The 12,188-nt window shown below is 44.2% G+C and overlaps 1 protein-coding gene across 7 annotated transcripts in view; it reads left to right on the top strand.

The window, feature by feature from the left end:
- The window catches only part of CTNND2 (catenin delta 2), an 848,542-nt gene extending 840,983 nt beyond the window's left edge, over window positions 1–7,559 (top strand). For all 7 annotated transcript variants that reach the window (XM_019665518.1, XM_019665517.1, XM_019665519.1 and 4 more), the window contains one exon: window positions 6,391–7,559. In XM_019665518.1, the coding sequence (XP_019521063.1) occupies window positions 6,391–6,651 (261 nt within the window). In that variant the 3' untranslated portion in view covers window positions 6,652–7,559. The remainder of the gene's footprint in view (window positions 1–6,390) is intronic.
- The last annotated feature ends 4,629 nt before the right edge of the window (window positions 7,560–12,188 follow it).

The raw sequence follows: 12,188 nt of genomic DNA, 5'->3' as shown, positions 1-12,188 counted from the left end.
TCACATGGAAGGGCAATGGGTCATTTTTGAACATTTCTCAACACCCAGCAGGGCAGCCGTTTTGAAAAGGAAAGGGACCCTCTTTTAGTAGGTAGAATGTCCCGTGCAGGACCATTTCCAAGGGAAGAAGGAAAAGGACACAAAAAAACTATCTCCTCAACCTTAAATTATGTTTTTCTTTAGTCCACCATCAACAGGAGAAATGAGAGTGGGTAGAGGAGGTATCCTTTTGCCCTCGATTTTCCAGTCCACGCACAGCCACTCCTGAGGACATCTGGTGTTGCCAGTGACCCCCTGGTGAATGCCTCGACCCTCCGGCCTGCCTGACGCATTGCTAACAGCTGCTCAGCTCCCCTCAGTTCTGGCTGGTGCTAAAAGCAAAGAGCCCAATGAGTAAATAAATCAGGGCATGCACTCTAGACAAGAGATCACTAGGGGTGGCCTCCAACTAGCCACATGTCAACATGCCTGCCCAAACATGACAGAAAAGAGAAACAAAATGTATTGGAAATGCCCACTCTGTGTATGAAAATCAACCCTTTTCAGCAAATAGAGGTATAGTGAGTGAACCATCTCTAGCTCTTAAAGATACTTGTCAGGATGTGATAGGACCCTGATTTGCACCCAAGAATATAAGACTAGTCTTCAGTTTAAGGAGATCGAGAGAAGTTCATGACCAGAATCAGATTGTTCTGCACCAGCCTTTCTCTCCATGGAATTCCACCATTGTTGGCAATGAAGAAACACCCTGGTGTGGCCCAGGGGTCCTTGGCATTTCACAGTGTGGCTGGCTGCAGGAAGTCCCAAAGGACGGCCTGCAATCTAGATTTAGAGGACAGTCCATAATGGTTCTAGGGGCACATTCTTTTCACCTAAGGCCATTCTGAGCATTTAAGTAAATTAGAATTAATGTACTAAAATGGCGTCTCTGCTGTGAGAGTGAGTGCAGCCTACTGTAGCCTTTTCCCAGAGTACCCCAGAAGGTATTCGACTCAGCCTCAGTGTGAATGTCAAGGCCACAGCATCTCAGGAAAATGCAGCTGGAACCCAGTCGGGATGGATTCCAAGCTCTGCTCCACTTGTCAGCACAGGGGAGAGAGACGTTGCCAGCAGGCTTCCGGCACAGCTGAGTCCTGTGGCGACAGTTCAGTGCCATCATTATTCCCTCAGCAGGTCCAGCAAAGGGAAGTAGGCAATTAGATCGTTAACTCCATTCTAATATCAAGAAACATTTTTAAATGTCAACCAAAGAGCGTTGTTTTTTCCCTTAAAACATTTCCAAGGCAATCATGACACTCCAATGAACTTGGGGAGAAGAGAATAAAGTGTTCCACTTATTTTGGACTCTGTTATTGGAACAAACTTTGGCTCTTGCAGCTCCCCCTCTTGGGAATTGAATAAAGTATGACCATCCTAATCATTGGAAAGAGGAGATTTGGTTCTCTTCCAGTTGGGCGCTTCTAGAGACTACCTTGTACAGTATCCACGATTCGGATTCTTTGGCCATGTGGGCATGACCAGCCATCTAGATGGAATTCTTTAGTTTTTGGAGCTTTCCTGGCCAAAAGTGACCTCACAACCTCTCAGCTGGTAAAAAGCCAACTTGAACGGTTTACCCAGCTGGGATACTCTGGGTCCATTCAGTTTCAATGTCAAAGCTTGTCCTCTGCTGGGTGCTCTGGTCTTGGTGTCCTAGTTGGGCCTCACGAGCTTCACCAAGCAGGATGCACAATGACTCAGCTTAATGAAGTGATTCACTGAGGAAAACTGGTTTCAGGTGGACCTCTGAGATAAGGCAAAAGACAGTGCAAGCTGAGAATGAGACAGTAACCCCGGGTGCATGACAAAATGGGGTGGGGGCCTGGGCAATAGCCGCTCAGCAGGCTTTCCGCGACTCAGCGGAAAAGGAGCCAGGCCTCTGTTCAGTTATGGCCCTCCCATGTAACTACTGGGGACTCTGTTCTCATTTTCAGTGAATTCCAGGGTTCAGGCCACCTAGCACAAACAACCATTAGTGTGAAATAAGGTTTGTGATCGTCGGTTTTTATGTCTGGAGTCAACAGGTCACAGACGTCATTTTAAGAGTTAACTACTCAAGAGTGCGAGCTCTGAGCAACAGGGTCACCGGTTTGATTCACGGCCTGGGCTGAGCTGCCGCTGAGCTGCCAACAGGTGGCAGGATGGCTCAGCTAAAAAGAAAAAAAAAGAGTTAACTACTTAAACTCTCCAAAAATCCTATTGAGCTCCTACCAGTTCATTCCATACTTACAAAGAAAAATATTTAACTGTATATAACCAGCTAGCAACCGAATCTTTGTTAGAAAGCTAGGGGTTTGGTGTTTTCATGATCAGTATTCAAATGATTACTGATGACAACAGAAACAGCATCTTGAGTTTCTTTTCATTGTCCTCAGTCTCACAGCCTGGAGGGCAGGAAAGGTAAAATTGTCCCCAGAAATGAGGAAGCTGACATTCGAGGCAGGTATCGTTTGCCTTTAGTTACCCAGCTAGGAAGAGGCAGACTCCAGCGTAGTTCTCCTGCCTTCTCGCCCCATTTTCCCTCAGAGACACAGATTACTGAACCTCAACCCCAAGAATTTCTGTTTCAGTAGATCTGGGATGAGGCCCAATAATTTATGTCACTAACATGTTCCCAGATAACGCTGATGCTGCTTGCAGGTTTGGGAACCTCACTTGGAGTACTGCTGCCAATCCTTGCTGCATGGTCTCCTTCGCTGGATAGTAACACCCTGCATCTTCAGCTGTCACAGTGTGGCAAATTGTGATGGCCTATGGTGGGCAGCTGTTGCCCTTGTGTTGTAAATAAATCCAGAGTTTGTGGGCAAACTTGGTGAGGAATAAACACAAAATCTTCTGTCATTGTGCTAACAGATTAGAAGGTGAAGTGGCATGTCCTTCATAATTTAAACTAACATTCTACTATTGAACAAAAAATTCAGCAAAGATAGCTTCATGGGGACAGGAGCCACAGGACAGAGCCCCCAAGGTCCCCACGTGAGCCACTTCTCCCCTTCCCAGAGCAGGTGCTGCCTTAAGGCTGCCTCAGCATCCTTGCATGTGCCAGGGCTTCTATGGACAACAGGCACTCAAATACCACTGCTCTATATGAACATTGTCCTACTTCCTTCAAAGAAATCTAGTTTATGCAAACTCTGAATCATAGAAAAATGCATTCATTGTAGCTCCTCTCTGGGGAGGGCTCATATTTGGGGGCACTTCATTTGCCTAACCTTGAATATCTGAATTCAGATAGTCTCTTAAAGTAAAGTATAAAACACAGCCACCATACCTCCACCGTGAATATATTTTACCAGCTTACATGCACACCATCAGGCCAGTGAGCAAATTCAATCCCTCTAAACACAGCAGTGCCACCTGTCACCCATCTTGGATAGTTCATTTAAGCATAGTCTCAGAACTGCAGAACTAAATCTTACAAGGGGTTGATATGGGACTTTATGGACAATACAGACGAATTAAAGAAGGAAATTCCTCAAGAAAAGAGGCTAAAATAAGCTTGTGCCCAACCCCAAAATGTCCCCCAACCAGAGAGAACATGGCAACTGTAATAAATTTGAAACAGGGTGGGCAAAAAAAAGGAAAGCAGCCACACTTTGGAGGAGAACCACAGCCTTGTGGGTGGTTTCCCCTGAAGACGTCCTGTCTCCAGCACTGCTTCCATTGGCCACCGAGACCAGCACAAAAGTGAAACCTCTTCTATGTCGCCTTTGTCCACTGGCCTCCCTTATCATAGAGCCTAGAGTCAACTCAGCAAGGTCAGCTTTTCAACGGTTGACCACCTTGGCTCAGCTGAGACTGTGCTAGTGCGGTAAAGGGAATATGGACGTCAGGTCAGCTGGAGGTGTTTTCCAATTCCAGCCTCACAACAGCACTAGCCATGACATCCTGGAGACGTTTTCATAACTTCTCTGAGCCTCTGTGTCTTTATTATATAAAGTGAGAATTGGATGGATGGATAAAAGGAAGGAAGGACTGAAGGAAAAAGTTGAGAGAGAAGAAGGAGGGAGAGAGGAAAGGAGAGAGAGAGAGAGAGAGAGAGAGATAGATGATAGACAGATAGATGATAGATAGATAGATAGATACATACATACATACATACATACATGTTTATGAGTATTGTAAGATTAAACAAAAAAAGAATTTGTTAAATGTTGAATGTAGTGCCCACTGAAATAGAAACAGTACATGCTGGCTCCCTCCCTGTGTAACGTTTTCAAACCTCCCAACTCTAACCCTTTGTACGCTCTATGCTTGGTTAGCAGCACGGTGTTGGCGTGGAGAAGTTCAACATAGCTCTTCAAAGAGCAGCAAAGGGCGCTTTAGCTTGCCCAAATAATATGGTAGACCTGGGCTTAGCAACGTTTAATTGTAGATGCTGCAGATTGCTTCCAAATGTCCCTCTCACGGCCAGGCTCTCAGGCCAACAAACGTCTATGCTCTATGGACCCGGTAGACAGAAACCTTGTTCGTTCCGCCATCCCTCACTGGACGTGTGGCAGCTATGATGGCACTCACGCCTTCTTTGAAGAGCAGGTTGATTACTAGTATAAATCAATTACATAAAAAAGAGGGTGTTTTCACGAACTAGAGAGAATTATGTGCAAGCTATTAGAAGCATTCAGTTACACACAATGTGCTAATTACAAATCATTATCTATTAACTAAGACCAATTTCTCGAGGATGTTTCCATGTTGAACCTTAGTTAAATTAATAGGGAATTACTGAATCGGCTCGAAACTGATCAAACTGTTTCTTTAAGGCTGTGTTATCATTCACACCAACCTCCTTCTTAGTGAGTGCACCTGAGCTGAGCTTTGTGTGTACCTGTGTGCACTCGCTGTGGGGCTGGTCCTCACGCCGCTCACTTCAGGGGCATGGTGCTTGGAAAGAGACCCCCAAAGGGAATGGGATCACAAGGCCCCCTCACACAAATGCTAATTGTCAGCCCACGAACACTCTTTGTCTTACGGTTCTTATAGCCAACAGAGGGAACCCGCTCTTGACTTAACGTGTCTCAAAGGCTCCTGTGATCCCTGTCACCTTTGAGGTCCCCTTCATCATACAGTAACCTGCGGAGCATGAGACTGCAAACAGGGAGCAATGCAATAGGTGGAGGGACACCAGGCAATTATGAACACCCTCCCCACTAACCAAAGGCTTCATAATCCCACAGCATTCTTGAGTTTCATCAAGTCGTAACTGAACCAAGTTAGAAACATTTTGATTCTCCGGTGTATATTTGGAGCGCGTTCCCTCTTTTCATTACATGCTTCTCTGTGTATCTTTCTAAGGCTGTGGTGCCTGGTCACTTAGGCAGGTGTAATGAAATGGCCCTACTACAAGGAAGCCTGTTCCTCCAGACAGGTGTTGATCACAGCCCTCCCCCAGAGCAAGAAGACCGTATCCATCCTCATTGTCCCTTTGTCTGGGATTGCAACACCTAGATGTAATAGAGAAAGGGCAGGGAAGATGAACGTAAACTACCTGTGTTTTATAGCTGCTGGTGTACATACACCTCTTTAGTAAAGAGTTATCTAGGAAAATGGTGCAGCTGCTCTGTCAGCTTGGTGAGTCCTAGAGGTTAAACATAGAATGACCACAAGATCCAGCATTTCCACTTGTGGGTACCCCACAAAATTGACAGCAAGGACTCAAGCAGATACTCGTACCCCCGTGTTCATTGCAGCGTTATTCACAATAGTCAAAAGGTGGACGCAAACCAAGTGTTCACCGACAGATGATGGGAAAACAAAATGTGGTTTCTCCATTCAATGAAATATTATTCAGCCTTAAAAAAGAAGGAAATCCTGTCACATGGGTGCACTTTGAGGACATTAGGCTAAGTGAAAGAAGCCAGTCACAGAGGGACAAATACTGTATGACTCCACTTATATGAGGTATCTAGAATATTCAAATTCATATAGACAGGACGTACCATGGGCTGGGGGCAGGGGAAAGGGGGAGATTATGCTTATTGGGGACAGTTTCTGTTGGGGATGATGAAACAGTTGTGGAAATGGACAGTGGGGATGGTCACACAACACTGTGACTGTACTTAATGTCACTGAATTATACACTTGAAAACGGAGTTTTATGTGATGTATATTTTACCACAATAATAATTTTTCAAAAGCAATGATCTAGACTGGTAGCAAGTGGGTCCAGGAAGCAATGTTTCAAGAGAATGGCAATCGGCCGTGAGCCACCTTCGGAGACGTGTCAGACCGACGCGTGCCTGGGTGACGTTCATAGCCTTGACTGTGAGGGTGGGCTGAGTGCCTTGGCAACAGAGGAGGCTGGACTTGGGGAAAACGGAGTAACCCAGGCGGACCTTCTTCTCTGTACAGGTTTCCGCACAGCCAGTCCCACAGGAGCCCAGCAGAAAAGACTACGAGACCTACCAGCCGTTTCAGAATTCCACAAGAAATTACGACGAGTCCTTCTTTGAGGACCAGGTCCACCATCGCCCTCCCGCCAGCGAGTACACCATGCACCTGGGGCTCAAGTCCACCGGCAACTATGTCGACTTCTACTCGGCTGCCCGTCCCTACAGCGAACTGAACTATGAGACCAGCCACTACCCCGCGTCCCCCGACTCCTGGGTGTGAGGGGCAGGCGGCACGAGGCGCTCCGGGAGCCGTGCATGTGCATGCAGACCACAAGACATTGCTTTTTTTTTTTTCTCCCCTGCAAATTTAGTTTGGTAAAGCCCGTTCCATAGCAAGGCTATGTAAGGAAATATTAAGAGCTCTTTTAGAAAGCTAAATGACTCGAAAGCTAACTTGGACGTCCATAGAAAGCGAAAGTGGTCCTAAATATGACAATGTGCGACACCTTTCTAGTTGGAGCTGTAGCGTATTGAGTGTGGTGTGTATTGAATGTGGCTGGAGGCAGCAGAGGAGGCTGTCGGGGTGGTGGGGCGTGAAGGTTCTAAGCACAGAGGCAGCACAGGTCACACGCTTCAGAGGGACGGCTTCCCATGCTTTGTTTACTCTCTTCATCCGTTGTGATTCTAGGCTTCAGGTTGCATTGGGGTTCCTCTGTACAGCAAGATGTTTCTTGCCTTTTGTTAATGCATTGTTGTAAAGTATTTGATGTACATTACAGATTAAAGAAGAGAAGCGCATTGTGTATATTACACCAATGCCACAGTGTTTCCTCATCTATCGTTCTAAATATTGCTTCAATCTCAAACTTTTGAAAAGATGTATGGATTTCCAGTTTTTCTTTTCTTTTCTTTCTCCCAGTATGTTTTAACAAAAAAAATGGGAAAAAAAGGAATATTTAGCAGTATTGTTCGTTCTGATATGTGAACTTGTTTGTGGCAACTAAGCGAGGCATTCAGCAGTTTCTGACAGTTAACATACATCATTCCACACTCCTTGTCAACAAAGTGCTTTTTCACTGCCTAAAATTTTAGATGTAGATATTTGAAATAGATTTTTTCATTTATACCAGTTTTCTTTATGATGATACAGTGTTAAAAGAAAATAAATTACAATTGATCTGTCATCCATATTTGCTAAGAATGTCTATTTCCAAGGACCTATCTTATAAAACACACATCCTTGCTCGTGTGTCTGTGCGTGTGTGGGTGTGCGTATGTCCATGTATGTATAAAACTTACCTGTGCGAGGTTTTATTTGGACAGAAGCTATTTCATTTGCTGTTCATCCTGTACAAGCTTTGTTTTCGATTTTTAGTGTAAATGTACATCTGTTTGTTCCTTTCGTTCTCTATCTACTCTTCTGACCATCTAGTGACTCAGGATATTAGGCCAGTTGAAGTGAAGTTATAGGATTTTTCACACATTGTCATTCTCGAATACCAACTCTTTCTACAGGTCCATTTCCCTCCATCTTTTATGCCCTCAGAACACAACCATGGCCAACTCAATAATTTCACTTTGGGGCCAATTACTTGAAGTATCCACAGAAAATGTAAACTGCTCGCCTTATTTCTCCCCAAACTTTTTTGTTCGTGTGGCAGGGAGCAGTAGACAGTGACGGATTAGATGATTAAAATTGAACTTGAAACGAATATTAGAATAGTGGCTAACAGAGCTAAGAAATAAGGCTAACCATTTCAAAGAACACGGGCTGTGGGTAAATTAGCTTTGCTCTTTAGATGCAAGTGACTGAGGCCAATAGGTGCCTAGTAAATGTTAACTGTTCTTGGAAAAAAATAAAAAATTAAATAACAAAAGAAATTGGCTGCCATCTTCCTTTAAAACTTGCTCCCCTGCACTCTGTGTAGTTGAATTCAGCTCAAAGTCTAAGATCAGTTACCTTCTCCAAATTTAAAAACAATCAAAAGATTTTTTTGTTGTTGTTCATGCATATGTTTGTGAATGACAAGCTAATTTCCAGAATACCGCAATAGAGAGACATTTCCGTATGAATCATTGTACAAATCACCTGCACGTTGGACCTTGTTGCACTCTTTACTATAGGGCTCCACATTCCTGGGTTCCCTCCCAGGAGTGTTCCAGTCCCTATAGTGAGAGAGAAATATGTAACATCAAGCATAATGTTTCCATTTCATCAGTGTCATAGAATGAAATAGTAAAGTTCAACCAGGTAGAGACTGTAGTATAGACATGTCTTGTCAATCACCGAATAGCTGGTTTCACTTTTCCAAAAGCAAACAGTAGGACACATTCTCTAGTTTGAGTTGTGCAGGGGGAAATTAGTGCGTGTGTTAAAAAAAGCTCCTATCAGGAACTTCACATTTCCTTTAAGTTTTTAAGTCTATGCATGACTTACATTTGCAACCCTTGAAGACCAAGGATTCCTCTTCTGCCTGTGATCCTCTGAGAGCATCCTGTGCCAGGCTGGGGTGAACTAATTCAGCCAGGAGCCTGTGGCATCAGAGGTAGACATAGGAGCAACACAATTACAGAATTACTACCTTCTCTGTTTCCACAACCCCCAGCCCCACAACTTCTGAGGTGAGCTAATCAACATTGGTTCCTGGCTCCTGGTGAAGATGAAGAGCAGCTAAGAACATTTGTAACAAAGGAAACATTACTACAGATGAATAGCTCCAGATTCCAATTGCCAGACATCCAGGGACAGGTGCTGGAATGGGGTCGCCAACCACTGCTTGACTGGTCCAGGTACATTCATGAGCACCGTTAGGAAACAGGAAATCCCCGAACCAAGTTTTCTGTTCACTCAACACCTACGACTCTGAAGATGACTCTGCGGAGAATTCTTAAACCTTTACAAAAAAACAAAAAACAATACGAGAGCTATGTTTTTAAATGGTTCTATTTTGTGTTAGACTGTTCTAGAAAGAACCCTGGCAGTCCCTTTTAGGTAGACATTCATAAGTTCAACATCACTAGCTCAGTTGCTAGGTTATCGGAAGCAATTTTATGCAATTAATTTTGACTAGTAAAATTTGAAAGAGCCAACTAGACTAAGTGGTAAAGAAGACAGGGTATTTTAAAAAATAATAGGACAATAGCAAGAAATCTTCCCATTTGTTAATATGTAAACATACATAGTATTTAATTAAGGTTGCCAGATTCAGCAAATAAAAATGCAAGCCATCCAGTTAAAATTAAATTTCAGTGAAACAGCCAATATTTTTAAAAATATAAATAGGTCCCATGCACTACTTGGAACATTTTCATCATAGGAATTTTTTTTCATTGTTTTCTGAAATTCTAATTTAACTGGGTATCCTGTATATTATCTGGCAACCCCAATTTAACCTATATTTCTGTCATTGTTTTGCTAAGGAGTGATGCTTTGTAGAAAAAGTAAAAATAAATTTAAGAACTCATTAGTTGATTAATCTCAGTTATCAGAGAACACTTGATCTTAGCTAAAAGATCAAGAAGCAACTCAATTATCATAGATGTGACCCCAAAAAAACAATGTATAATGGTGAAAAAACATGGGGGTTAGGATTCGGAGCCCCGTCTGGGTCAGCTACGTCTCTTCTGGAACTCTCTCTCCCTGTTGGTAAACTGCGGTAATAATACCTGTTCTGCTCTATGTTGCCAGTTTCCGTGCTGCTAGCACACATACCATTTTCACGTCATGTCACCGATTCAGAGTTGGAAGTGATGATGCTCAGTAACAGACCAACACATTATTTTCGGGTTACAGATAAAATAGATGTAAATAAGCAACTTCAAGAGCATAAGAATAGTAAATGTAGTGAAGTACTTAGGTTGTGATGGGTTCTGAGTATGTATTACCTTTATTTTCACGGTAATTCATTTAATTGTAAGTTTATATAATTTAATACTTGGTAATGGCTGCATTTAATAACCAGCTTACAAATTACTAAAAATCGAACAATCAGCGCTTGCAAGCCAAGACAGGCCAGTGCCAGCACATCGCTGCAAATGCACATTAACAGTCACTCATCCAACCAGCATTTACAGAAGTTACCCTGTAAAAGGCACAATATGAAAATCCTTGGAAAACAGATGTAACAAGGAAAAGTACCTAATAGACAGCAGTAGCTTTCAAAAGTGGCAGGTCCATGGGAAGGAGACTGTGTTTTCCGAGGGGTGGAGGGCAGTGATGGCGGGCATCCGTCCTCATGTAGGGCAGTGGGGACAGGAGTCATACCCAGCCCTGGAAGGAGAGATGGACTTGAGGCCTGACGCTTGGGAACTCGGGGTGGACGAAGAACAGGCAACAGGGTTGCAGGCTACGGGGGGGACAGAGGAAGGGAAAGCCTCCAAGCTGAGCCGTGTGAAAAAGAAACCGGGAAAGGAGATGTGGAGAACAGGGATTCAGAAAGCAGAGGGCGAGGGATGCCCTCACACATCGTCCTGCCCAGACCCGGACCAGAGCAAGGATAGATCAAGAACGTGGGCCTGCCTTGCGCCTTCTGAATTGAGCCATGATTCTGAGGCCTCTTTCTGGCTTTACCTCATGGCCCTGCCATCTCATGTCTAAACACTTCCTTGAAAAATAATTATTAGTTTCAGAGAGAGAAATGTGTCAACCAAGACGGGCATACACTTTGTTCACGCAGCACCAAAGTGCGGAATGGTTTGTTTGGGGCTTAAATATGTCCCCCACCCCAAGTTCATGTATTGAACCCTGGTTTTGAAGATAAGATTGTTAATAAGGTAACTAAATTAAATAAGGTCATTAGGGTGGACCCCAATCTGGGAGGACTGGTTCCTTTAAACAAGAGAAAATGTGGACCCAGATATGCACAGAGGGCAGCCCATGTGAGGCCACAAGGAGACGATGGCCGTCACAGGCCAAGGAAAGAAGCCTCGGAAGAAACCAGCTCTGCTGGCCCCTGATCTCGAAATCCCAGCCTCCAGAACTGAGAGGAAACACATTTGTGTCATTTAAGCCACCGGCCTGTGCAGTTTTGTTATGCTGCCCGAGCTGACTAATACAGGGATCAAAGAGTGGCACCACTGAAGCCAATCAGCCTATGGAAAAAACTAAAATTGAGCAAACATCAAATCTTAGTCTTGATGGGGTACTTGCCTTGAGAACTATATTTAACGCACTAATGACCACTCATCCCACAGTTATTCAGGAGACAACAGAAAGACATCCCAGCTTCCTGGCTGGGCTTCATGACACTTCCCCAATCATCACCACGTTTTCTGACTCAGCCCATGTCCCTACTGAGAAAACAAGCCAGCAAGGTCACTGACGTCCACGGCCTGCCCACGTGAGTGCTGAGCACATGGTATCCCCGTGTCATCCCTTCCCCACTCCACCTCTGTGCCAGCCCTGCCACTGGGTCTCAGCCCTCTTCAAGGAGCATGCCTTTCCTGGGGACCCCATGAGACTGTGAAGTTTCTCTCCAGCTCCACTTGGGGTGCATAAATTCAACAATCTGATAAACGGGATAAAGAGTATGATTTTTTTTAATGTGATAACAAAATGCCTTAACTTTGTGTACTGAATTGACTAGCATCCTCCAAATTCATGTCCACCTGGAATCTCAGAATGTGACCTTATTTGGAAATAGGGTCTTTGCAGATGTAAGCAAAGGATTGAGATGAGGTCATACAGAAGCAGGCTGGGCCCTAAATCCAAGGAGCATGTCCCTTTTGATAAAAGTGAACTGGCATGTTAAGATGATTAACCAAAGGAGGACAGGGAGGACTATGGGTGGAGCTGGGCCGCTTGTTAACTCTCTAGTC

This window comes from Hipposideros armiger, unplaced genomic scaffold, assembly GCF_001890085.2.
Source record: "Hipposideros armiger isolate ML-2016 unplaced genomic scaffold, ASM189008v1 scaffold_445, whole genome shotgun sequence".
Classification (NCBI taxonomy): domain Eukaryota; kingdom Metazoa; phylum Chordata; class Mammalia; order Chiroptera; family Hipposideridae; genus Hipposideros; species Hipposideros armiger.
The sequence above is the reverse complement of the archived record's forward strand: the minus strand, read 5'-3'. Positions and strand labels throughout refer to the sequence as shown.